General features: G+C 56.2%; 1 protein-coding gene across 5 annotated transcripts in view; it reads right to left on the bottom strand.

Annotated features, from left to right (window-relative positions):
- The window catches only part of ANO1 (anoctamin 1), a 189,268-nt gene that overhangs the window by 12,953 nt on the left and 149,002 nt on the right, over nucleotides 1-27,313 (bottom strand). For 3 of the 5 annotated variants that reach the window (XM_061407293.1, XM_061407297.1, XM_061407294.1), the window contains 10 exons: nucleotides 21,195-21,277; nucleotides 18,138-18,209; nucleotides 15,804-15,881; nucleotides 14,801-14,875; nucleotides 11,370-11,571; nucleotides 11,107-11,218; nucleotides 9,949-10,006; nucleotides 8,180-8,280; nucleotides 7,085-7,230; nucleotides 4,343-4,495 (listed from right to left, as the gene is read on the bottom strand). In XM_061407293.1, coding sequence (XP_061263277.1) covers nucleotides 4,343-4,495; nucleotides 7,085-7,230; nucleotides 8,180-8,280; nucleotides 9,949-10,006; nucleotides 11,107-11,218; nucleotides 11,370-11,571; nucleotides 14,801-14,875; nucleotides 15,804-15,881; nucleotides 18,138-18,209; nucleotides 21,195-21,277 — 1,080 coding nt within the window. The remainder of the gene's footprint in view (nucleotides 1-4,342; nucleotides 4,496-7,084; nucleotides 7,231-8,179; nucleotides 8,281-9,948; nucleotides 10,007-11,106; nucleotides 11,219-11,369; nucleotides 11,572-14,800; nucleotides 14,876-15,803; nucleotides 15,882-18,137; nucleotides 18,210-21,194; nucleotides 21,278-27,313) is intronic. The other 2 variants (XM_061407296.1, XM_061407298.1) reach the window with 1 other exon arrangement.

The following is a 27,313-nucleotide window of genomic DNA, read 5'->3' as shown; positions in this document are numbered from 1 at the left end:
AGCCCACCAGGCTCCTCTGTCCATGGGATTCTCCAGGCAAGAACACTGGAGTGGGTTGTCATTTCCTTCTCCAGGGGATCTTCCCGACTCAGGGATAGAAGCTATGTCTCCTGCATTGGCAGGCGGGTTCTTTACCACTGAGCCAGCAGGGAAGCCCCACAATGTCAATGGTTGTATACAAATCGGGATGATGTGTTTTTTTAAAAATTTAGACTAGCTGCTTCTGCAAGAGCCTCAGCTCCCAGTTGGCATCTCTGTGACAACAGCTGGCGGTGGCTGGCAGTGGCGTCCCCTTCAGGCCACACCATGCATTGCAGCTCTCTCTGTACCAAGGCAACGCCGTTGATCACCACAAGTGGCTTCAAGAATCACATTTATCCAAACCCAGACCCTACTAAAGCCTGGAGAAGAAAACCCTCCAAGGGCAGGGTGTTTCAAGGGAGCCAAGACCAGGCACTCCTGTCCACTCATTCATGGGGTCCCACACAACCTGAGCTTGAGAACTCTGAGTGGGGTGCTGGAGTGCTGGCCAGTCCAGCAAGTTGAGGTCTCTGGGCAGGGGGCTCCCTTGGGAGGTGGCTCCTGAGCCCAGCAGGAGGAAACAAGTCTGTCAGTGAGCTGACAGAGGGGACAGCGGGCAATGGGGACGGTGCGGGGGAGATGGCTGGGCCAGAGCGGTCCACAGCAGGGGACTGAGGCTGTCCGACACGTCCTGCCGGGTCTCTATGCCCAGGCCGATGGTTCTCTGTGTGACCCCACCCCAGAACCCTGGGCTCCGGGACGCCAGTCCCAGCCCATGGGATCTGTGTCTGCTGGAGTCTTGACCCGTTAGGTTATTTGAACGCATGCCACACGATGAGAATCACTGTCCTGATGACCTCTAGGAAAGTACAAGGGGCTGAAGCCGCCTGGGACGAATCTCAGCCTCCTTATGACATCTCGCAGGGCTCCGCCTCATTTCACCTTCTTCAGTGCCGAGCCTGGTTCTGAAGAACAGTCTAGGGAGGTATTTGGATGTGCTTGCCGACTCGCAGCTCCCAGGAGCTGAATGCAGGAAGGGTTTCTCACCCGGGAGGCTCTGAAGAGCGAGCCCGAGAGGAGGACGATGCTGGCCCCGGGTGAAAGGTCAGGCCTGGGAGGCTGGAGCCGGTGCCCACGTGCGCACGGGCTGGGTTCCCTCAGGACCCTGCACGCCCCCCTCTCCGAGCAGAGCAGTGACAGCGCTGGTGCTTCCTCCACACGCTCCTGGCGCTCTGGGCGCAGGTCACGGGGGCTGCGGGGGCCCCTGTCCCTTCAGGGCCCCGCACGGATCACAGGAGGAACACAAAAGCCTCTTCAAGGAAAGGTTACGGTGGAGGAGCCCATAAACAAACCCAGATTATGCTTCAACCAACGGGGCAGGAACCAGGAAGTCAGCAGCTGATCCGTAAGCAGAGTCGCGGAGCCGTGAGCAGAGACCCCGAGGACGTGCTCCAAACCCTGCTGGTGCTGGAACAACACCAGGGCCAGGGAGGGCTGGGGGGAGCGTCCTGGGATTCACTTCCATCCCGGGGGGTGGCAGGGTTTAGGGTGCTGCAGTGGGGCGTGGCCGTGGCTCCACCAGGCACAGGATGCCAAAGCAAACAATGGCCACTGTGGGCTCGCCTGAGGCCTCTGGCCCAAGAATCAGGCCTTTGTAAGGAGCACAGGGCAGGAGTGGCACGCTCTTTCACGGCCACTGGGTGCGGGCTCAGAATTACCAAGGACCGAGCGGGGAGCGCCTGGCAGGCTGCCGCGTCCGCCCCGTCCATGCCGCAGGCGTGCCCTGGCGGAAGTGTGCCGGGAGGGGCCGAGGGCTTCAGCTAATCTGGTTCCAGCTCGGCTATGCTCAGCACTTGGCCTCAGTCTCCCCATCTGGAAAGTGGGACCGAGGAGTCACCCTAGCGTCCTCACCAGGCTCCCGGGAGACACAACAGCAACAAGCCCCAGAGAAAGTCCAACATCAGACACGGCTCCCTGGGCCGTCCTCAGAGCAGGGCGAGGGGCACTGCAGAGAGCCCTGGCTCCACGGCACCTCGATCTCGAGGTCGTCGTTCAGTCGCTCCGTTGCATCTGACTCTTTTCAACCCCATGGACTGCAGCCCATCTTCTGGGGTTTGCTCAAACTCATGCCCATTGAGTCGGTGATGCCATCCAACCATCTCATCCTCTGTCGTCGGGGGATCTGCAGATCTGGCCGGTGGCCCAGAGAGGTGCCTGGCCTGTGCCTGGACGGCCCAGGAGGGAAGAACCCTCACATGAGGAGATGTCACATGAGAAACTTCAGCTTTCAGTGAGAATTCTGCACATTGCCTCACAGCCCACAGAGATGAGAACATCGACTCTGGCCCTGTATGGAAGAGTAAGCTGGGCTCTGACCCAGCACAGCGGCAAGCGCGCTGCTCTGGACGGCTCTTACCCAGCCCCGCAGCCCTTAGAGTCGAGGTGTGCGGGGCAGAGGCTCACTATACAGCCACAGGCGAGGCAGCATCAGGGACCCTGGGAGCCAGAGAATTCACATCCTTTCACATCTTTCAAAACCACAAAGTCTGGTGGAAAAGGCATCTCTTTGCTGAGTCTTTACTGGTTGTCTGGGTCGCCTGGACAGGAAGGAGACTCAAGTGTCAAAATGCAGGGCGATGACTTCTGTACGGGAGCTGAGCTCAGACATCCCTCCTGGTGGAAGAGCGAGTGTTCCTGAACCCTCTTAAGCTTGGGCCCGGCAGGTCACACCATGGATCCCAAGGCACAAACATGATCCAGGTGAAATCACCAGTATCTGAGCGTGTTTGGATTGTGAAAACGGCAGTTTCTTCCGGTACAACCTGAGAAGGCGCACCGTGTAAAGCAGAGTTCCGGGCGTCTCAGGGACTCATGTGGAGAGCTGGTGGGCCCGGCACCATCAGTCGGTGGGGGCCACTCCGAGGATGGAGCACTGCCCACGGAGTCCCTGGCCTGGGATGCGATGACCTAATGCCAAGGGCAGGAGAAGCTTTTGGAAGGAGTGATGACGGCCCTGCATGTTTGCAGGATTATGTTTGGGCTAGACAGTAAAGAGTCTGCCTGCTATGCAGGGGACCTGAGTTCAATCCCTGGGGTTGGAAGATCTCTTGGAGAAGGGAATGGCAACCCACTCCAGTATTCTTGCCTGGAGAATTCCATGAACAGAGTAGCCTGGCGGGCTACCGTCCACACAACTGAGCAACTAACATAAAGGTCCAGCCCAAAGCTCTGTCTTCTGGTGCGTAGTCCTTAATTTGGTAGAGTGACAGATAACACCCCTAACACACAATTCCATCTTGTTTGTCTGGGAACCAGCACAGAACTGGCACAGGTGTTGTTCTAACTAAAATTGTATTCAATAGGAAATAAAAGAATATATTTTGTAATTTTCCATCTCATTTCAAGATAAAGTTTCAATAAAGACTTTTTTGTTTTCACCCTGAAAATTGAATCCTGGTTTAAGGTGATTCTGTTTAAGATAAGATGGGCATTGTCCTTGCTGACAAGCGCTGGCTCTGGCCGAGGCGCGTGGGGGTCTCTGAGCCCCGCCCACTAGATCCCCCCACTCCTGGACAGATGGGCGCCCACGTCTGCTTACGTGCCTTTGGTGACAGGGAGCTCACCACTGCACAAGGAACCTGGCTCCATTTTTGAGGTCTCTGACTATTTGAAAGTTATGCCCGATGTTCAGTGTACAGTCCCACAGCCCCCAGTGCCTTAGTGACTTGGGGCTAAAAGGCCCAGGGGGCTCTTGACCCTGACCCGCCAGGCAGGTTACACGATGCTCTTCTTTCATTGGTAGAAGGGGGGCTCCCTCCTTTATATTTCCAGTGAATGTTAAATGACTACGTGATGCACTGTGTAGGAAGACGCTTGCTGGGCAGCTAACACCGTCTTTCCCAGTGGTCTGGCTCTGTGTTCTGGGCCCACACGGACGTTCGGGGTGGGGCAGGGGTGCTGGGGACCAACAGAGAAAATGCATCTTATGGACCTTCTGGAGCAGCAGGCTGGGGAGGCCCCTCGTCATCCGAGACCCAAGCTCTCCCCTAACGTTCTCTGTGGCCCGCACATCTCAGGAGCTGGGAGGTCGGGGTTCCCTAACATTTTCCGTGGCCTGCACATCTCAGGAGTTGGGGGTCAGGTGGGGTGTAGAGGGGCTGGAGTCCTGCATCTCCCCACCCTGCCTCGTGTCTGAGTCTCCTTCCAGGGCAGGTGCAGTGAGGAGTCGGGGCCCCACTTGGCCAGCTCTGCCTCTGGCTTCCGGGGAGTGTGATCCTTTCCCCAAACCCAGGGTCTCCGCTCCCAGGGCCCAGGCACTCACCGATGTCCTTGGCTCTGACAGCCACTGGCCTTCGGAGCTCGGTGACAAACTTTTTGGCGTCCAGGCGGATCTCAATGATGTTGTTCAGGAGCGCGAAGAGCGGGGCCAGCGGGAAGGATGCGACAAACAGGGTGACGAAGCCGAACTGGATGACTGCAGAGAGGGGCGGCGGTCAGCACGTGCGGCCCCCGGCTCAGGGCGGCGGGACCCTCGCCCTGGGCCGGACGGCACCCTGCCTCCCGCGTGTAAGAGGGCATCTCGGCACGGGCCCTGCAGCCCCGGGTGACCCCAGGCCAGGAGTCAGGTTCTGAACCTTCACATTACGTCCTGAATAATGGGCGTGTACTCACTTATAGTCTGATCATGAAAAAATTTACCAGTGATGGGGAAAGGGTGCCTGTGAGCACAAAAGCCCAGACTCAGTCACTCTGTGTCTGGGCGGGGAAGGGGCCTGAATGCCTTCTGGGACCTGGGGGGCCCGCCAGCATCAGTGCGCTTCCAACAGCCCTCAGCATCCACTCCATCGGGCCTTGGGGAGCCAGGGGGGCCCACCGTCCACTGTCCCAGACAATCTTGCTCCTCTGCCCTGTTCCCTCTATCTTTCTTGTCATCTTCATCATCAACTAGCTGACTCCGGGGCACCTTTGGCCTCAGAGGTTCTAGCCCACAGATGCCCAGCTCCTGGGGAGGTCAGGGAAAGGTTGCTGAATGGAAGCAAGTGGGGGAAGTGGGTTCAGGGACTGTACAGCCAGACGCTGTCCAAGGGCGCTCGGTGCCAGGCGGTAAACAAGGAAGCCGGCAGAATGTCACCCGGGCTGGCAGGCTGAGTGTGGCCATTGTTAGTGGGCGGGCGGGTGGGGCTCTGTGTGAGCCTTCATCCTGGCATGGGGTTGCTGGCCCCTTGCGCCCCACAGCTTCTGGGGGTGCTTCTGGGGGCAGTGGTCTTGTCTGAAGCCTCTGCAGATGGTGGAGGTGATAGAGGCGCCCCGGGGGGCCAGGGTCCGCTTAGCCCTAAGGCTGCAGGTTCTCTGACTCTGGAGTGACACGGCCTCATCTTAGACAGACAGGCTGGGGGAGAGCTGTGGAGGTGCAGGTGGGGTCGGGGAGAGGGCCGGTCAGGCCCAGCAGGGACTTGACTTTCTTCCGCCTCATCCCAGCTGAGTCAGCCTGGAGGCGGAGACCAGTGGGCATGGGGTGGGCTGCTCCCTGGTGGGCAAGGCGGGGGGACCTGTTCCAGGAATTTCATTTCATCAAACCCCCCAGAGGACCCTGAAGTCTCCAGCCACCAGGAAAATGGAAATCTGGGGAAACGAACGACCGTGGTCTCCCAGTTGATCACAGGCTGCGGTTCTTGGTGTCTACCTCCCACGGGGTCAGGTGGCCGGCAGTGGAGACCCTCCTCCAAGACCCCAGGATGAGTGTCAACAGGCAGGCAGGGGGCAGGCCTGGGTGGGTGGGGGGTGCCCACAGGGCAGGGAGCTGCCTGCCTGCCTCTGGTTCAGCCCAGAGTCGATTCTGGGACAAAACGGAGGACTCCATGGGACCCCACATGGTCTCCTTGTTGAGAGTCTCAGGGCTGTTTCTGCACTGTCATCTGAGAAGCTGGAAGTGACTCATTGCCCACGGGGCTAGTGCATGTACTACTAAAGGGAACTGCTCCTGCGCTCCAAGGCCACCCGGCCCCAATCGCCTCACCCTGCAGAGCAGTCCCTGGCTGGTTCGCCCAGGTGCCTGTTAAAATGCAGAGTCCTGGGTCCTACTCCAACACACTGGGTATGGGCCCCGGGAACCTGCATTTAAGATAAGCTATCCATGGTGGTCAGGGGGCACAACACTTGGGAAACCCTTTACACGAGTCTCCATCTTCACTTGTCGGTTCATTCAGTGAACACGCGCTGAACACCCACTGTATACCTGGACCTGCTCTAGGTGGAGAGGGCACAGCGGTGAAGAGTAAACAAAAAACCCCAAAGGCCGGCTTTCACAGAGCGTCAGTTCCACAGGAGAGACAGATGGAGGGGGAGCGAGAGAGTGCCGGGAACTAGAGATGTCAGCTGTGGGGAGAAGCAGAGAGCAGGGCCGGGCTGCCCCGTCACACACTGCGGGAAGACCCCTCTGGTGGGGGACGTTCTGAGCAGAGCCCTGGAGGAAAGGAGTGAGTGATGCACCAGGGGAGCAAATTCCAGGCAGGATGCAGCTGGTGCAAAGGCCCTGAAGTAGGCGTGACTTCTATGCGTTTGGGTAACAGCAAAGAGAGGGCTTCCCTGGTGGCTCAGCAGTAGAGAACCCGCCTGCAATGCAGGAGATGTGGATTCAGTCCCTGGGTCGGGAAGATGCCCTGGAGAAGGAAATGACAACCCACTCCAGTATTCTTGCCTGGGAAATCCTATGGACAGAGGAGCCTGGTGGGCTATAGTCCATGAGGTCACAAAGAGTTGGACACGAGTGAGTGACTGAACAACAACAGCAACACCAGCAAGAAGGCCAGTGTAGCCCAAGTGGGAGAGGGGTGGGGAGGGAGGTGGTGTCTGGGAGGCTCCAAGCGGCTGCCGTGTGGCCACATCTGGCTGGCTCTCTCTCTTGCCCCAGCCCCGGGATTCATGGGCCACCCTGGGCACCTCCCGTCCAGAGACACAGCTGCAGGCGACACGGCTCAGTCCTGCATGTGTCCCCCGGAGCCCTGGGGGGCTGCTGGCCCATGTCTGCCCTGTCCCGCCCCAGGAGGGCCCCCCAATTACTCACTCATCTCCATGTACTCCGGGGTGAGGCCCGCGAAGGGCTCCAGCGTGTAGTCCACCTCGTACCGCTGCTTCTTCTTCACGTGCTCGTCGTGGTCCGAGGGGCTCTGGTGCTTCAGCCTCAGATAGCGGATGAACTTCTTCATTTTCCTGGAGGACGCACGGCGTAGCTTCGGTCAGGCTCCCAGGAAGGCGGGCTTGGGGGTGGCCCCTCCAGGTTGTTTTAAAGCCTGAACTGCTGTGTCTGCGGTGACCACTCTGTTGATGGGCTAGCTCCTTTGCTCTCTCCCCCCAGGGGCACACGGAGGGCAAGCCTCACTGCTTCATTTGTGACATGAGCAGTGGTACCCAGACTTTTTGGCACCGGAGACCGATTTTGTGGAGGACGATTTTTTCCCAGACTGGAGGTGGGGGAGATGGTTTCAGGATGATTCAAGTGCATTTTATTTATTGTGCATTTTATTTCTAATCTCAGCTGCTGCTGCTCTGACAGGAGGTACCAGTCCTTGGCTCCGAGGTTGGGGACCCCTGACATAAGGAAACAGAGGCTGGGGAGGGCCCCAAGATGTCAGGGGTCTGGATGGGCCTGAGCAGGCTTGGATGCCTTGGACCACGGGGGCCGGCACTTGGATCTGGGGGCGCTTATCTATATCCTTTTCCAGTGAGTTGAAAAAGACACTGATGCCGGGAAAGACTAAGGGCTGGAGGAGAAGGGGACAACAGAGGACGAGATGGTTGGATGGCATCACTGACTCAATGGACAGGAGTTTGAGCAATCTCCAGGAGATAGTAAAGGACGGGGAAGACCTGCGTGCTGCAGTCCATGGGGTCACAAAGAGTTGGACATGACTGAGCGACTGAACAAAAACAATCTGTATCCTGCATCCTCGGCCATTTGGGAGAGGAGGTGTCACCTGGCCTTGTCCCTTTCCTTGTCCACCAGGCAGTCGCTACTGCCCATCTTCCCCATGTTCTCACCACCTCCCTGTTTCTGGTGCCCCCACCCTGGTCCAGGCCCCGCGTCACCTGCCGCCCAGACCACCGGGAGGCCTGCCCCCGCCCCCGTGCTAGCTGAGACCTGAGGCTGGAAGCTACTCACGGGATGCCGATCTCAAACAGGTTGTTCTGGATCAGCTGCTTTCCCAGCATGATGATGCTGAGCTGGATGCAGAGCTCCATCAGGCAGCCCCCCGGGGCGCACTGCAAGAGAGGGTCGCATCAGCCCCCGCCCAGCCCCGCCCAGCCCCCTGTGAGGGGAGGCTGGCCCTTGGGCCGAGGGCTGAGTTGTATCCTCCGTGTCCCAGCCCCTGGAGCCTCACAGCGGGACCTCATTTGTTAGCAGGGTCTTTGCAGACATGAGCGAGTGAAGATGCAGTTGTGATGGTGCAGGGTGGGCCCTGCTCCAGTGGCTGGTGTCCTTTGAAGAAGCGAAAACGCACAAGTGCACGGGAGCGGGGGGAGGAGGCCCCCTGAGGATGCAGGCAGAGACTGGAGAGGCACGTCCGTCGGCATGGGGACATCGAAGACGGTCAGTGGCAGAGAGAGCTGGGAGAGGCCTGGAGGAGCCCTCCCTAGAACCTTGGGAGGGGGCACCACCCTGCTGACACTGTGATTTTGGACTCTGGCCTCCAGAACTATCAGAGCTTAAAGCTGCTGCCTTAAGCAACCTGGTCTATGGTGTCTTGTTACAGTGGCCCCTGGAGTTAATACAACCTGACCAACAGGCTGTCCGGGCTGGAACCAGGCCTGGAGAGAGCCCATCGGCAGCGGGTGGGCAGCGGTCTCGCAGGCTGGGGCCCGTGCAGTTGGCAAGCCACATGGTGAGGCAGCCGGCCACCCCTGTTAGGCCTAAAGCCCTGTCCCCCGTGGGCTTGTACCACCATAGGCTGGTGGGGGCGGGGGGTGTGAGCAGGCAGACAGAAGCTTAACTTGTCCAAGTGGTGGGGACTGAAGGGATACTGGGTGACACTCCAGGACACAGCTGACACTCTCTGAGTCCTGGGCCAAACTTCATATACCAAAAATTGCCAAAAAATTTATCTGGAAGAGCCACCATCTCATTAAAAATTAAAGATGCTCTATGCTTTATTCTATTTCACGAAGACATTTCCCCCAACTTCTCCAACAGTTAGAGAGCTTGACAAGGTGTCATCCTACGTAAAGGATGTGTCAGGTAGTGGGGAGCATTTGGAAGGCTTTTTACAAACATCCGCTACTGTGGATGAGGCCTTGGGATGTTTGGGGCCAGCACTCAGCTGGCTGAAGCTCTCAACTTCACCTCAGGCAGCCAGGTCACCCAGTACCTAATCCTCTCCACCCTGTTTCATACGATCTTATCAGGAAGACCTTTCTTTCTCAATAAAATGAATTATTCTGGGAATTGCAAAAGCCGATTAGTTCCCGTGAGACCTGAACTGCTGATGGGCCCTGAAGTCTGGCTTGGTCTGATGGAGCCAGTGAAACAAGTCTGGCGGCCAGGACTCAGACACACGCACTAGAACCACAGTGGCTGGAACCACTGAGCAGAAGCCAAAGATCACCAGCACTGTGTGTGGTGGGGCGAGAGATGAGTATATCAATGTTGAAGTAAGAGTTGTAATTGAGTTTTTTTTTTTTTTTTCTCACTGGTTCACCATAACCAAAGAGAAAAACTTTCAAGGTCTTACAGAAAAAGAAGAAGAAAAAAAAAGGGTGTAATTTTTTTTGGTTTCCATGACCCTGAAGAGATATTCTCCTTTTAAAGTGACACTATATGGACTTGCCATGGAAGGCTGAAGCCCACCCCAGCAGCTAGATAACAGAGCAGGGGTCTCGCGGGCTGGGAACTGAGGTGTGTGAACAGAGGTGAGAAAGCAGAGCGGGACCTACCTCCTCCATCCGGAAAGATCGGAAAATGTACACGTAGTCGCCCGGGCGTCCGACAAACCTGCAATGATGGGGGTCAGTTAGAGAGGGCCGAGCGGGCCCTGGGAGGCCCCGAAGGTGGGAGGTGGGAGCTGGGCTGCGTCGTGGGTCCCCAGGTCGGAGCCAATGATGGGGGTCAGTTAGAGTGGGGTGAGTGGGCTCTGGGAGACCCCAAAGGTGGGCCACTTCGTGCGTCCCCAGGTCGGAGGGCTAGGGTCTCACAGGCTTTCCCCCTGCCTGCTTCATCTAAGAACCGACCACAGTGGCTTTCTGTTGGTTGAATGTTCATGTGATTCCCAAGCCCACAGGTGGGTAAGAACACGTGGCTTCAATGGGAAACCAAGAGGCCAAAGGGCGGATGGAGGGAAGGGAGCCCAGGAGGGGAGAAGGCAAAGGGGTCTGAGCCCAGACGGTGCCATGCCCACCACAGCAGGGTCTCGCAGCCATGCTGGGGACGCAGACAGGCTGGTGTGGGGGTGGTCCCGAGGCCGCCTCTCAGTTCCCTGTGGGTGTGCGGCCGGGGGTCGTCTGAGAGCCTGCTCCATTGCTGTGGGTGCTCTCAGGGGGGCCTGGGCACCTTGGCCCAGCTCCAGGACCCTGGGATGGGCGGGTGGCCACGGCATTTGTAAATCGCATGATGCTGAGGATGGAGACTCTGGGACGGGTTCTGGGATTTGACCAGCCAGGCCCTGGTGGGGGCAGGGACAGTGGGAAGTTGTGGTGGGTGGGCCACAGGCCCCTAGAAATCCAGGACAGCTCCAAGGGTCAGGGTGTGGGGTTCACTTCACCACTGGCCCAGAACACCAGTGGCTGCCCTTTCATACCTTCTCTGGCAGCCCTCACCTCCCTGGTGTGGGAGCCCCTGGAACTGGCTGCCTGGAGCCCCTGCTGTCTGGAGTCCCCAGCGCCTGGGGTCCCTCTCCCCAGGGTCCCTGCCCCCTGGGGGCCCTGCAGGAGCCAGGCCTCTGCCCGTCCGCAGCAGCAGCTGGAGCTCACTGACTGCTCTGCCTTGGGCCTGGGTGCCTCATGCCTGTGGGGAAACGGGGGCAGGAAGCCTTCTATTGGATGAGGAGGCGCGAGCTGGGGAAGGCGGTGTGTCTGAGTCACCAAAGCAGCTCCTACCGGCCTTTGAAGAAAGCCACGTAGAAGATGGGTGTGTAGGAGTTGACGAACTTGAGCAGGAAAGCCTTGAAGATCAGCCTCTCCTCGAAGCTCTTCTCCGTCTTTGGAACCTCTAGAGGGAGTGAGATGCAAGCCGCTGAGCCACTGCCCTGGTCCAGGCAGGTCACTTCACTTGGCCATCAGAGGGGCTGAGCGACCAGCCCAGGGCCCCATGGCAGGCGACATGCAGCCGCCTGGCTCCGGGGCTCGGCCGGGGCGCTCACCTATCTTGGTGAGCCATCTGGCTATGCAGCCGTACACCTCGTCCAGGAGGATGATGACCACCAGGTTGATGATGACCGCGGTGGCCGTGACCGTGACCCGGATGTTGGACCGCACGGACGGGGAGGAGTTCATGGCCAAGGCGGCGGCTGTGGAGATTCTGTAGATGATGACGCCGAGGACAATGGCAAAGGTCACGGCGATCTGTGGGGGGAGGAGGGGACACCGTTGGCTGGACCACACCCTCCGGCTCCCTGGGCCCTGCTGTCCCTGACCTGGGAGTGCTTCAGCTTCAAAACAATGACAGGCGTTTCTTGTCACCCACCAGATGCCAGGGGCTTTACCGGTGTTAATGTCACAGATGAGGGAGGGGCCAGATTCTGTTTTCTAGAAGAGGAGACTGATGTTCAAAAAGGTTGTATAACCAGGCCGGGTCACCCAGCACACGAGCTGGGGCTTTCCTGGCGGGTCCACCAAGCCTGGAGTGCATGGCTCTGTGGCTGCCTGCTGTGAGAGCCATGACTGCCTTGCCCACTGTCCCCAACAGGACACAGGACGGCTGCAACTCCAGTAACTGGCTTGTGTGCTGGTAGGCTGACTCTGGGGTAGACTTCACCCCCAGCCTGGGTGACCCTGAGTGGAAGCAGTGATGTTCTCGATGCTGTTGTGGGAGGCAGGTGGGGCATGTGGTGGTCTGGTCTCCCTGGCAGTGCTGCAGGCCTGCCTGGGTCAGATGGATGGGATCCCTTCTCCTGATCTCCCCAGGAGACCCCCACACCCCTCCAGCTCATCCCCTGTCTTCCCAAACCCACCATTGCCCCAGAACGTTCCCTAAAGCTTGGACTGGCGGCTGCTTGAGAGACAGGGGTGGGCACTGGCTAGGATGATGCATCTGTTCTGCATGGAACTGTCTGCCTGCCTGCCTGGGCTCCTCTTCCTTACCCTCAAAAGCCCTGACTCACCTGGGAAGACCCTGTCCGCACCCTGTCCTGCCCTAAGGGTGAGGACGACTGAGGATTCCAGTCCTGAGGTGGCCCTGAGGGTGGAGGGTGGCTGTGCAGGGCCGTCACCCTAGCCCGACTCGCCATGCCCTCTGTGTGCCCTGGTCCCTGCGTCTCACAGAGGTCACCTTCATGGAGGGTGTGCGGGGGACCTGCCCTTGCCCAGACGGCCCCTCGCAGCTCCCGGGACAGCCCTGGAGGGCAGGGGCTGTGCTGTGTGCCTCCAGGATGCAGCTTGGCAGGGGTCTGCCTGCTTCACCCCAGAGGAAGGCCGCAGTGATGGGGATCTCAGGGTGCTCCTATTTTAAATTTCTGGCTGGTGACTCCACTGCTGCCCACGCCTGTGGGCGACTGAATGGCGACCACACCCTCCCAGGGAACGTCCGTGCCCCACACCACACCCCAAAGAATGGGCTGCACTGTGGTGAGGTGTGGGTACCACTTCTGCCAGCTCCCGGAATGAGGGCTTTCCTGGGAAACTCCCGTGCCCCTGCCAAGAGGCCCCACCCCACCCCAGGGGACGGCATCGCCCTGGGCTTGGAGACGCCCCTCCTGCCTTATGTGGAGGTGCAGACGGGGCACTGGGCCTGCAGAGACTCAGCAAGGTGCCCCCTTTCCCTGCTGGTGCACCCCCCCATGACCACCCTGGGTGCAATGCCCGCTCTGGAAGGAAAGGGCCTCAGGGCTGGGGTTTCGACGCAGTGTCCACATGGGCACCTTCAGGACCAGGAGCGTGGGGGCACCTGGTAGGTGCTCAGCTGCTATTTGTTCAGAGAATGAAGCTCCTGTGCTCAGGACAAGACTGATTTATCTGTGATGGGGACCACAGTCCCTCAAGGTCTGCTGGTTCCCTCCCCACTATCCTGCCTTTGCTGGGAATAACACTGGCCCATTTCCCAGTCTCTGTGCAGACAGGGCTGGCCAGCATAATGCAAGCAGAGGTGTGGGCAGGCCCTGTGGGAAAGCACTTTCAAAGAGGGGCTGCCTCCACTGGCATCCATCTCCTTCCCCTTTCTCCTGCCTGGAGGGTGGAGGTGATGTTGGAGGTGGAGCAGCCATGTTGTGACCAAGAGGATACAGGCACAGACCAGAGAAGTCAGTGCCTGCTGGAATCATGAAAGTGCTGGACCAGCCCTCCAGTGCCTGCACCTTGATTCTTATGTGAGAAACTCAAAACTCCCTGAAGACTATTCACAGAAGTGACATGTAACCTGAGGGCTCCTGTCCAAACTTGCCGTTGTGCAGAAGGGCCCACAGCCTCCCACCTCCTCCATCCCTGTGCTGGGCCTTCTGATTCTTCTCTGCCAGGAGGGGCTGAACCTTGGCGCCTGAGTCCCATTTCCTGTACCCCATCCTCTGCTGGGGAGCTCTGGCGATGCTGTGGGCAGGGCCCACATTGTCCGAGGTTGCCCCTCAGCGCCACTCATGTGTGCCTGGGTCATGTGTCCCAGGGCTGGGCCCACTGCCACTGGAGTCATCTACAGACCCAGGAGCCCTCCCTGCAGTGGCTGCACGGTCCTGGGGGTCCCCACTAGGGATTTCTTTATATCGGCGATGTCCTTCTTAACCATGTGCAAGATCATGAGAGGAAGTGGAGTCCTCACTCTGCTTCCAACTACTCAGCTTAGGGCCTCAGCTGCCGCCCCCGACACCCAATGGAAAAACAAGCCCATCTGCATGTCTCCAAGTTCATGGACAACAGCGAGAGCCTCAGGGTGGACGGTCAGCCTGGCATATGGCCTGCGGAGAGGGTGAGACCTCCGGCCTCTGCATCCTCGCCAGCAGGTGGGGGGACAGGCGGGTGTGAGCCCCTCAGGCCACTGGGCACAGCCCAACCCTCAGTTCACAGGGGGCCATAAGGGCCCCCCACAAGGTCTGGGGCTAAGACCCTAACCTAAAGTTCCAGGGCTGGTTGAGGGGATGGTCATTTATACAGTGACCACAGCTGGCACTGACCTGTTGGGGAGCATGGGCTGAGGCCTTCCAGGGACGTGGCCCAATCATCTGGGCGTTAAAACCTCCAAGAGAGCCAGCCGTGGTGTCGCTGATTTATTCAAACCCACAGGGTCTGGATGAATCCAGCATCACAGACCCGTCCTGACTCTTGTCCTGTCTCTGTGTTATTCATTTCGTGGCCTTCTTTAAAACCCCCCCTGTTTTGTCTTAAATAATACCTGTGAACTCCTGGGTGTGAATGACAAGTTACCTACATGTGTCACTCTCAGAACAAAAGATGTGTGTCAGGGACCATCCCCCAGGTGTAGGGAGCCCCCGGGGGTCACTACAGAACCCTGGCCCCTTCCCATTTTAGGGTGGAATCTCCCCACCCAGCCTGGCCTGGGATGAAGACAACTGCCACATGGACAGCTGACCCCATCCAGGTAAATGCCGCCTGCCTTGGTACACAGCCCCCTCGGCCTCCCAGGACTCACCATGAAGATGATAGACACCAAATTGGTGAAGTAGGCAGGGAACCGGTCTCTCCAGGTCAGCTTCACCTTGTCTGTCTACAAGACGAAACAGGGCTGGGTCAGCAGTGGGGACCATCCTGGTGGACAGGTGTGTGTGTGGACGTGAACAACGTGGACCACAGAAACACGGTGGGAAAACACACAACCCCTGCAGGTGATGAATGAATGCAAACATCCAGGCTTTATCCCTGATGAAAGGATGCTATGAAATGACAGGAATAATAGTTGTCTACAAATGTGAGTCTTCTCTGTACAAGGCGTGATGGCGCCAGAGGCTTTTCTAAATGAGACGCTCAGACCCCCCCGCCACCCCCATCCGGGAGAAGCCCGGTCTCCGTCTCGTGGATGAAAGTCTCATCTGCACGGCGAGAAGATCTAAGCTATTTTCCTCCGCCACCCAGACCATAATAGTTATTTTTCTTTGCAGAGCAAGTTGAGACAAGCCACCAGCACTACGAGTTCAAACGCTGCCCGCCGCATAGCAACGGCGGTCGGTGGGGACACACAGCCCCAAAGGCTCTGGCGCAGGGACTGCCGGGTCAGGAGGGACTAAAGTAGATGCTTCTCACTAACCTGGGATGTTTCTAGAATGGGGTGGATCTTTAATGCCAAAAAAAAAAATGCATGGATGAGGTCAAAGAATGCTGGCAGGTCTGACCCCCGAGGCCACGCATTCCAGGGAGGGTGGCATGCATGTTAATGAGACCAGGGACCGCTGGCAGGCAGCTGTGGCAGGCACGATTCACAAGCCCCAGAGACAGCCGAGCTCCCGCCCATGACCCCACGGTGGCCATGCAGAGACACCTCGACACATCACAGCCCGAGGGTGCGGAGGAAGGCAAAGGAGCGTGGGTGTGGATGTTAACACGATAATACAGCAGTCGAGAGTCGGCTGAGGAGACAATGAACTTTGGTTCATCTGCACACACTGAAGACGCACGACGCCCGATGACACGACATGTACCAATTTCACCCCCGCCATGGCGGTCTTAACCCTCTGCCTCCACTTGTTTGTGGGCTCCTCCGGAAGGTGCCGGCGCTTCTGGGGCGGGTGGAGGGAACAAGAGAGCACCGTGGGGTGAGACCGCGGCCCAGGCCCCCGTCGCCCCCTGGGGAAGCCAGCGCCTCCCTGGCTGTGTGGCTGCTAGGGCTGAGTCAGGCTCTGGGCATCTTAAACCCATCAGAGACAGCAGAGACCCACATTTTAAAAGAGCGCGTGCATGCTAAGTCACTTCAGTCATGACCCACTCTGTGACCCTATGGACCGCAGCCCGCCAGGCTCCTCCATCCAAAGGCTTCTCCAGGCAAGAACACTAGAGTGGATTGCCGTGTCCTCTGCCAGGGGATTTTCCCAAGCCAGGGATCGAACCCGCGTCTCCTGCATTGACAGGTGGGTTCTCTCCCACTAGTGCCACCTGGGAAGCCCATTATAAAAGAGAGGCTGCAGTGAGGTAATGGAAACAGCCTGGAAGGTTGGCGGGTTCCGTGGGGCCCCCTCGCCAGACGGCGGCCGTAGTTCAGATGGTGCGTCTTATGCAGACGCGGGTTACCCTGCGCATTTGACACTGACGTGCAGGAAGCCACACTCAGCATCCTAACACCCATGAAAGGGGGGATCTCTTATTTCCCCCCTAAACGAATTTGGTGCCATAGCCAGGGCAAAAATTAAAACCATAAAGTTGGGAGACAGTGAAACGGTGGGAAAAAATCAAGGGTGTGGCCCCCTGGAGGCCTTCAGGGCCTGAGGTCACCATCGGAGGCCGGTGAAAATGAACCCCAACCTTTGCTGCTCTTGTGGTCAGAGAGCTCGGGTCTAAGCCAAGGAGCCAGGTGACAGGGAATCTGGGCGGTGTTCCCGGCACGGTGAAGAGCTTGGGTTTGGGGGAGCCCCTGACTTCAGTGGATGTGACACAGGCCACTGAGCCCCTTTTCCCTTAGGAAGGGGTGCAACCTCATCCTCGCTCACACTAGGAGGGGCCGCCTAGTGGGGCCACCCCAACTGTGGGGTGGGCTGCCTGGGGGTGCAGATGGCACACCTCAGGTCGGGCATGGTGGCCCTCAGCGGGGGCCTGGGGGCTCAGAGAAGCAGCACCCATGCCTCTCCCTTTAGAAGGGGAGCCACAGCCCGGGGAGAGGGCACTGACGGAGCCGTGGGGTCAAAGGAACAGGGCAGCTGCTCCAAAGGCAATGGGCATGCAATGGGCAGACGTTCCAATGGGTTAAATGAAAAGATGGTCTCCTCATCATGGTGAAGGCTCACGCTTTTGTGGTTATTTGCACCCCCGGTCCCGCTTGGAGTTCAAGGATGTGAACCCACTTTCTGGCTGTGGGGGGCTGAGCTGGGCTCTCTCTGTGCTATGGGAACTGGGGTCTGCACACATTTGCCCACCCCTACGGGGGGATTGTGGTAACTGGGACCCCTGGCCACGCTGTACCAGCAGACTCTGTCCACGGAACACAATGGCAAGAAAAGACAAAGGCAGGGGTTTTCACTGGTCGCTCCCAGAGGCCAAGGAACACCAGGATCTGGAAAGACCACTCTGCCCTTGTTCCCGTCCCTGCAACGACTGACCTTCCAGCCTCAGAGAGAGGTTGACAAGGGCCTGGGGACTCTTGCCCCATGTCATATAAAAAAAAAAAACCTCCAATAAAAAAAAATAACCAAGCATCCCTAGAGGGTTGTGAGAATGTGACTGTGAACATGACTGCCAAGTTAAACGAGAGGTTCTGGGGAGAAAGGAAGGCATTTATGATATATTAAGAGAAGGTGGCGGCCTCAAGAGGATCAGAAAAACAGTTCTCTTTCTCATTCTCATCCTCTATGCGTGAGGCAAGGAACTGGCCATCCACTCAGGGGCCCTGATGGGGAAAACCCTTCCATCCATCAGTCAATGCAAAGCATGAGGGTTGGACACGACCATCCAGAGCAAGAAAAGCTGCAAAACCACTTGGTTTTCATGATGTTGAGGTGTTGGCTGAGGTTTGAGGTCACCCTCAGGACAGAAGGGGGGGGCTGACCTCTGGCAGGGTGTGACAAATTCCCCACAGCCCCCGCCTGTTTTTTATAAATAAAGTTTTATTGGAACACGGCCAGACACATTTCACCTGTTGTCTATGGTCATTCTCCCCCTACAGTGGCAGAGTCGCTAGGAAAGAGGTCGGGAGGGTCTAAACATCCACTCTCTGCGCCTGTCGGGGGGCTGCTCCCCCATCTACACAGCGTGTGCTGACCCTGGCACGTCATGTTGATGGACAGACGTTGACCCCTGGGAGAGCCGACTGGCAGCGGCCACCGTACCTCTTTGTTTTTGGACTCTTTCCTGAGAGACTTCTCCAGAACTCGGGCTTCATATTCAGCTCTGGGATGGTCCTGTGAAAGAAACCAAGTCAGCGAGGAGTCTTGGGAACTGCGAGTCTGAGACCCTTAACAGGAGCATGTGTGGCAAATTCACCCCTGGCATTCCCTCGGGGTACCCACCGGGGCCAGTTCCTAGCTGGCTGTTTGTACCATTTCCCACTCAGAGCTCCCTGCATGAGCTTCATCCGGGTCTCTCCCCCCTGTTGGGAAGCCCAGCCCACTGGGAAGGCCACAGAGTCAGGCTCCGTGGTCTTGGAGGCGGGTCAGTCTGCGCCGGGCTGCAGCCTGTCCTGCAGCCCACTCTGAACACCCAGCCGCGAACTGGCCCCTGGGGACATCCCATCAGGAGCCACGGGGTCGGAAGAGACGGCGGTTAAGTGTCAGCAAGCGTGGGCAGACCAGAGGCGCCGGGCCTCAGGGGAGCCCAGAGCAGGTCAGCGAAGGGCACTGGAACAGAAGAACGGGGGTTAAGAGAGACCCGGAGGTGGGGGAGGAAGCAGAGACCCCTGCCCGCCGTGGAAGAGGTGCGGGGAACCGCTCAGCAGAAACGGACAGAGCAGGTGTGCCAGAAGGTCCCTCTCCCAGGAGACAGACGAGTGACAAAAAATTCCAAACCTTGACGGCCTCCTTCCAGGAACCAGAAATGGAAAACAAAACAAAAAGATTTCATTACTTGTGGTTTTTTTTTTTTTTTTTTTTTTAAGAAAAAAGTCCTCTTAGAGGTGATATTCTTAAAAAACTGGGGTGAAGGCAAATGGACATGGGTGGACAAGGAGAGCTTGCCAAAGGCTGATGCTACCCTAGGGTGACTGCGTGTGTTACTGCTTCTGCAGATGGAATGTTCTAGGTGATTTCTGACCGTGTGCTGGGCTGAACTGTCTTAGACTCAGGGGAGGAGACTCCGGCCAGATGGCTGGGCACAGGCTTCCTTCTGCTCCGAGAGTAGACATCTGGGGTTCACGTTACGGAGGGGCTAGCCCTCTGTCTCAGGTGACCAGCCCCAGAAGAGGCCCTACCCAGTGTGGGGGGCTCACTCTCGGGGACTCATTCACGTCCCCCGGGGCCCACGTCCAGCGCTCTGATCACTACCCGACTAGTGCCTGAGTCATCAGGGTGAAGACTTCATGGGACAGGTTCCCAACAGGTTGAACTGTCCCAACCCCAAGGACATCATGAAAAGGACATTCTCAGTCTATCCCAAAGTAGTAAGATGACACCAACCCTATTTGAATCTATTGAATCTGCTCTGGCAGACAGCTGACTCGGGGCCCACCACGGGGGGATGGAGCACCCGTCCCATGCCTATCTCTGCACCTAAGGAGACACATGTCTCTCTGGTCACATCAGCCTTGGTCCTGCCATTTGTGAAACAGGATGACAAGACCCGCTGCCGGAAGAGGTTGAACCTGGAGGCGGGAGACCAGCTGGGGGCGCTCAAAGCTGCTGGACCCCGCTCAAAGTGCTCTGATCTGCTGACGTACCGAGACCCCCTCAAACTCTACTCTTCCACCCCTGTTTGTGAGGACATGAGGCACAGAAACGTTAAGCAACTTGCCCCAGGTCACACAGCAAGGGCAATGCTGAAATAGGACAACCTGGTCCTGGAGGTCGTCTTGGCACCACGAAGCTGGTGCCTCTTCCAGCAAACTAGCGCCCGTGTCTGTTGACAGTACAGTCAGCTCAGAACCCACACAGCTACACAGCTGACTGAAGAGTGATCCACCAGCTCAGTCCTGGAGGTAGCACGTGTGTGGGGACATATAATAATGAGTGAAGTCGCTCAGTTTTGTCTGACTCTTTGCAACCCCATGGACTGTAGCCTGCCAGGCTCCTCCGTCCATGGAATTTTCCTGGAAAGGATACTGGAGTGGGTTGCCATTTCCTTCTCCAAGTGATTTTCCTGACCCAGGAATCAAACCAGGGTCTCCCACACTGCAGGCAGACTCTCTACCATCTGAGCCACCAAAGAGGCCTAATATATGTGAAGTCGCTCAGTTGTGTCCAACTCTTTTCGACCCCATGGACTGTACCCTACCGGGCTCCTCTGTCCATGAGATTTTCCAGGCAATAGTACTGGAGTGGATTGCCATTTCCTTCTCCAGGGGATCTTCCCAACCCAGGGATTGAACCCGGGTCTCCTGCCTTGTAGACAGACGCTTTACCGTCTGAGCCACAGGGAAGTCCAATATATAATACTAGGGATATATTAATATATAATATAATAATAGGGATATTTAAAGAGATGATGAAAGAGGCTTTCACATTACAATGAAAATGCACGAGTGGTTTCTCTTTAAAAGAGCTGAGCAAAAGATTCCGTAACACGAAGCCACGGTCAGCATGGCCAAACCTAACGGCTCTCCTGTTCAGGGGATCTTGTTCCTTTTTATTCCCTCTCATCCCACAGGGACTCTGCTGGAGCTGGCAATTCAGGATGGGGCAGCAGCAAAGCGTCTCCTGAGCAACCCCGGGGAAGGGGGTTCACCCACCACCTCAGTGGCTGTTCAACTCGGAATGCCCCTCTCCTGGCGCACAAAGATGCCCAGCCCATGGCTTGCCTCTGTTAGTGAAGGATCAGCCTCACATCTCAGCCACCCCTGACTGCAGGCTGGCAGTTGGCTCTGGGGATCGCAGGTTTGGCACCAGGGTGAAGGCTCATGGCCGCTTCTGGGGACTCAACCTCGTGGGTGGCGGCCACCCCCTCCCCAGACCCGTGGTGCGGCCCCCAGACTGGATGAGATCAGTGTGGTGAGCCTTGGCCTGCGTCCCCGACCACATTTCTGGGTGGTGTGTCCATGTGAGCATGGAGATTTAAAACACTAGAGCGGACACTGAGCAGTCACCCTGGCAACTGCGGGGGATTCAGACATCAGGGACATGAACTGAGAAACAGGCAGGGAGCAGCCTCGCCTGGACTTTACGACCTAGTGGGTCCCCCCCGAAAGGGATGGGGTGGGGTGGGGGAGGACACGGGGCGCAGCTGCTAAGCCCACTCACCTCCTCCTCCTCGAAGCCTGTGAGGTCCCACCTGTAATTGAGCCGCATCTGTTTCCGCTTCCAGTGCTCCATGAAGGTGGCAGCTAAGGGCAGAGAGGAGAACCAGGCGATTAGGGGCTCAGAAGCCCCATGATACCGGGTGACATGAGAGCATTCTCCTCTCCTGTACCATTGAGAGTGAGGGCAACGAGTGCTGGGCCAGTATTAAACTGTTCAGTTCTCCCGCTGACTCTGAAGGCCGGGACGGTCTACCGCTCATTTTACAGATGATAAAAATGCAGGTACAGGGAGTCTGAGTCCCGGGCAAGGTTACGGTGCCAGCCGGCGAGGGGCCTGGGCAGGATGGTCTCAGAACTTGTGTTCTTACCCATCCCGCTCCATCGCTCTTGGGGACCGTAAGTCACAGGAGGGGGTCCTGAGATCAGAAAGAGTGAAGGGTGAGCCAAGGCCACTCACTCAAGCTTCTAACAGGTGTTCTGCCTGCGGAACTGTGCTCCTAGGTGCCACGTCCTGCTTGGTATTCCCAACAGAGTACGCACAGTTCAAATGCCACCTCCTCCAGGAAGCCTCTAATCAATTCCCTCAGTGACAGGAAAAAACCAGCTCCTCCTGGGACCTTTCATGCTCATGGTGCCCATGCCACCTTCCATTATAATCCCTGTCCCATGGCCTGTGGCCTCTCTGGGGTGTGGGGGCAGGGATGGGGTCTCGTTCTCCGGGTCCTCCACAGAAAGCCCAGTGTCTGGCACGAAAAAGTGCCTCACGGGAGCTCACTGAACACACAAAGGGCTCCTGAGAGCCACACTTGCCAATGCGGACACCACTGACTGAATCGTCATCATTGATGCTTCCACCCAACACAGGAAGGGCAGCAGAGTCTGGGTGTTGCAGGAATGATACAAGTGACCGTAAAGGTAACCAGAGCTCTGGATTCTTGAGCTGTTATGTGGTAGGCGCTGTTCAAAGAGCTAACACGTGAAGTATTCAGTTCAGTATAGTCGCTCAGTCATGTCTGACTCTTTGCGACCCCATGGACTGCAGCACGCCAGGCTTCCCAGAGTTTGCGCAGATTCATGTCTATTGAGTCGATGATGCCATCCAAGTGTCTTGGCATTAATCTCATTTAAATCTCACAGTAATCTTTGGAGGGAGGTGCTATAACGTACCGCCTTTTACAGATGAGGAAACTGAAGCTCAGAGGAATTAAATGACCTGTATGATGAATGGTGGTGTCGAGACAGAAATGCAGCGAGAACTTCAGTGCAAATTCCCTGGTGTCATTCTTCACTAGGAAAGAATGCAGGCTTTGGACCTGGCAATAAATGGGCCTGAATCTGACTCATTTCCTGGTTCAGAGAACGTGCCCGCCCATCAAGGTGAGGTGAGAACAGTTTTGCACACATCTGCACATAATGGGTGCACGTCAAGTATCAGCTACCACCCCAGCCAGGAGACAGGAACCTCTTAGGTCTTTTGGACTGGGGTAATTTCATCCTGGGACTTGGCCACATAGATAGCAGAGGAGCTGAGACAACAAGCAGGGGATGGTGAGACCACCCAGAGATTAGCAACTGCAAGAAGCTGCTGCCAATTTAGGGGCGGCGGGACAATGGGAGCTGGTGTTACCAGGGCCAGACACTGGAGCTGCCCAGAAGAAGCCAGGATCACGGAGGGAGTTAGAACCACCAAGGGAAGGCAAAGCCTCTGCCAGAGATGTTCCTGGAAGCATGGAGAGAGAAGGAGAAATACCCTGGTTTCTCCCTTCCTCAGGACTTCGGATCCCCATCGGGGCCTCCCATTGGCCGACAGCCTTCCAGGCAACGGGACAGCAAGGGAGCCTGGGAAATGTAGTTCCCTGAGACACAAACGCTCTCTCAGCAGAGGCATCGTGGTGGCGGGGACTCTGGGAGGAAGCATGTGGCCGGTGGGGCAGGCCCATCGGCAGCCTCCTGAGAAGGAAGGTGTGAGGATGTCTCCTTCCGCCTCTCAGTGTGTCCTTGGCTCACTGCAGTGGAGGGCCCTGGTCGGGGCCCATTCCCATACCCCCTCCAGTTCTGGAAGGCCTGCCTCTCCTTCACTGTGTTTTGACAGCTGTGTCTCTCTGGCTTCTGCCTGCGCATGGCAAGGCCTCCTTTGCGACCTCGGGCTGAGTGGGGGAGGAGGGCTGGCTCTCTGCTCAGCGGGGAGCTGGCCCGGTTATATCCCCTGCCCCCGCCCTCCCCATGCCTCCACGTTCCCAGGCTCACTGACCCACACCTCTGCCTCCTAGACCTCCACTCGTTCCACTCACCAGCCTGCACTGTGGTAACCCCTACCTTTTCATGAGGACTCAGCGTACACCAGGCTCTGTGCTAGTGACTTATTGACATCAAGAACCCTCAAAACAATGCGATGCACTAGAGAATGATTTCCACTCACACCTTTACATGTGAGGACAGAGGCTCAGAGGATTGTATGCTCTGCCCAAGGTCGACTGTAGGTTAACAGCAGGAGTGGGGTTTGAACTGACTTCTGCTCGACCCCAGAGTCTACCCTTAACCATTATATTGACTGACCTTCTGCATATTTAACGTTCTTTAAAGCAGCAACAGTTGTAGTAAGTCTGATGGTTACAGCAAAAGTTGTATTGCCATTTTATGGATGAGGAGACAAAGGCACAGACAGGGTAAGTAATTTGCCCAAGGTCCTACAGTTATGCAGCTGGTATTGAAACCCAGGCATTCTTGCTAGAATGTACTGGCAAATGTCTTAAGACAGATACAAAGGCCCTCTCCCAGGAGTATTTGCAGTTTGACCAGGACCAAGGCTGGACCTGAGGCCACAACCTGTGGCCAAGGAGACGGTGCCTAGACAAGGCTTGTTGGCCTCAGCTATGTTTAGGAAATGCATACATTTTATATTAATCATGAGCTTCCCGTCTCTCCTTTAAAAGTCCGAAGCCTCTTTAGCCAAGGTTTGGGCATGCCTTCTCTGCTGGGCCACAGACCGCGCCATGCCCTGTTGCCGGGCAGACTCCGTGGTGCTGAGTTTGTCAACTTCTGCTCTGGAGCAAAAGGGTGGGGCTGTGATGTTCAGGCTTGGCCAGCAGCATGAGCAACGGGAAGGCCCACACCGAGCTGGAGGCAGTCCCGAGATCTCAGTTCAGAATCAGGCATGGTGAGCAGCGTGAAAAACCACCTGCTACTGGGTTAGACCTGATAGACAGAGTGCCTGCAGAACTACGGACGGAGGCTCGTGACACTGTACAGAACTACGGACGGAGGCTCGGGACACTGTACGGGAGGCAGAGACCAAGACCGTCTCCAAGAGAAATGCCCAAAGGCAAGACGGTTGTCTGAAGAGGCCTTACAAATAGCTATGAAAAGAAGAGAAGCGAAAGGCAAAGGAGAAAAGGAAAGATCTACCCATTTGAATGCAGAATTCCAAAGAATAGCAAGGAGAGATAAGAAAGCCTTCCTCAGTGATCAATGCAAAGAAATAGAGGAAAACAATAGAATGAGAAAGACTAGAGATCTCTTCAAAAAAATTACAGATATCAAGGGAACATTTCATGCAAAGATGGGCTCAATAAAGGACAGAAATGGCATGGACCTAACAGAAGCAGAAGATATTAAGAAGAGGTGGCAAGAATACACCGAAGAACTGTACAAAAAAGATCTTCACGACCCAGATAATCACGATGGTGTGATCACTGACCTAGAGCCAGATATCCTGGATGTGAAATCAAGTGGGCCTCAGGAAGCATCACTACGAACAAAGCTAGTGGAGGTGATGGATTTCCAGTTGAGCTGTTTCAAATCTTAAAAGATGATGCTGTGAAAGTGCTGCACTCAATATGCCAGCAAATTTGGAAAACTCAGCAGTGGCCACAGGACTGGAAAAGGTCAGTTTTCATTCTAATCCCAAAGAAAGGCAATGCCAAAGAATGTTCAAACTATCACGCACTTGCATTCATCTCACATGCTAGTAAAGTAATGCTCAAAATTCTCCAAGCCAGGCTTCAACAGTAAGTGAACAGTGAACTTCCACATGTTCAAGCTGGATTTAGAAAAGGCAGAGGAATCAGAGATCAAGTTGCCAACATCCGTTGGATCATCAAAAAAGCAAGAGAGTTCCAGAAAAACATCTACTTCTGCTTTATTGACTATCCCAAAGCCTTTGACTGTGTGGATCACAAAAAACTGGAAAATTCTGCAAGAGATGGGAATACCAGACCACCTGACGTGCCTCTTGAGAAATCTGTATGCAGGTCAGGAGGCAACAGTTAGAACTGAACATGGAACAACAGACTGGTTCCAAACGGGGAAAGGAGTATGTCAAGACTGTATATTGTCACCCTACTTATTTAAATTATATGCAGAGTACATCATGAGAAATGCTGGGCTGGATGAAGCACAAGCTGGAATCAAGATTGCAGGGAGAAATATCAATAACCTCAGATATGCAGATGATACCACCCTTACGGCAGAAAGTGAAGAACTAAAGAGCCTTTTGATGAAAGTGAAAGAGGAGAGTTAAAAAGCTGGCTTAAAACTCACATTCAGAAAACTAAGATCATGGCATCTGGTCCCATCACGTCATGGCAAATAGATGGGGAAACAGTGGAAACAGTGGCAGACTTTATATTTTGGGGGCTCCAAAATCACTGCAGATTGTGACTGCAGACGGGAAATTAAAAGACACTTGCTCTTGGAAGAAAATTTATGACCAACCTAGACAGCATATTAAAAAGCAGGGACATTACTTTGCCAGCAAAGGTCTGCTAGTCAAAGCTATGTTCCAGTAGTCATGTATGGATGTGAGAGTTGGACTATAAAGAAAGCTGAGCGCCGAAGAATTGATGCTTTTGAACTGTGGTGTTGGAGAAGACTCTTGAGAGTCCCTTGGACTGCAAGGAGATCCAACAAATCCATCCTAAAGGAGATCAGTCCTGAATATTCATTGGAAGGATTGATGCTAAAGCTGAAACTCCAATACTTTGGCCACCTGTTGCGAAGAACTGACTCATTTGAAAAGACCCTGATGCTGGGAAAGATTGAAGGCGGGAGGAGAAGGGGACGGCAGAGGATGAGACAGTTGGATGGCATCACTGATTCAATGGACATGAGTTTGAGTAAACTTTGGGAGTTGGTGATGGACGGGGAGGCCTGGTGTGCTGCAGTCCATGGGATCTCAAAGAGTCGGACACAACTGAGTGACTGAACTGAACTGGGCTGGGATGGACAGAGGCAGGAAGGAAGACAAGAGCCCTTCCTTTGCAGCTGTGTCCCTGCAGCCCTCCCTCACTACGGCAGCTGTGTAGACACCTGTGGGTCCTGCTGAGTTCCCATCCCTTCCTTTCGAGGGGCCCAGTGATGGTTCTCCTACATCACACAGACGTAACTCGATGTCTGTGTCAGCTGCTGGGTGTGCTGGGGGACCTCCTTGCATCCAGCCTGCAAGCCCTTTGCACAGATGGGTAAACTGAGACCCCAAGGAGGCAGGTGATTGGTGAATACACAGCGGAAACCTGGGTCTAGGACTTCTGCCCCCAAGATTGGCCAGGATTAGGGGCATGGCTTCCCACCCACGTGAGCACAAGCCATGTGCCAAACATGGTCAAGGATACTAAAGACAAGAAGAGAGGCCCTCGATCCCAGGAGCCACATAAGGGGGCCGAGGAGACAAGTTCACTTCCCTAAATCCAAGCCCAGTAGGCAGTGCAACACAAAAGACAAGCAGTGAAGAGCGAACCCAGGCCAGGGTGCGAGCGGGTGGCTGAGTTCCTTCCTGCAGACAGGTTTTAATGAGAAGCATTAGGTAAAACACATTCTTGTAGAGGAGCCCAGAGGCGGCAGGTGAGCGACGGACACTGGATCTACCCTGGATAGAAGCAGGTGTTGGCTTGGCCCGGGATCGCCCCCCACCCGCCAGCCTCAGTCTCCGCGTGTGTACCATGGGCTTGATAACAGTGCCTGCTGTGCGGCCTCAGGTGGGGCATCCACGTGCTGAGGGCTGGACAGAGGAGCGGCCCTATGACTGGCCCTCCTGCAGGATCTCACCAGCTCTCATTAAGGTGTCGACACAGGGTTGGCCCTGTATGTACAAAGCATCCAGAATATTTACAGACACATCCATCA

Source organism: Bos javanicus, chromosome 29 (assembly GCF_032452875.1).
Source record: "Bos javanicus breed banteng chromosome 29, ARS-OSU_banteng_1.0, whole genome shotgun sequence".
In the NCBI taxonomy this organism is placed as follows: domain Eukaryota; kingdom Metazoa; phylum Chordata; class Mammalia; order Artiodactyla; family Bovidae; genus Bos; species Bos javanicus.
This window is presented reverse-complemented; position numbering and strand designations above follow the sequence as displayed.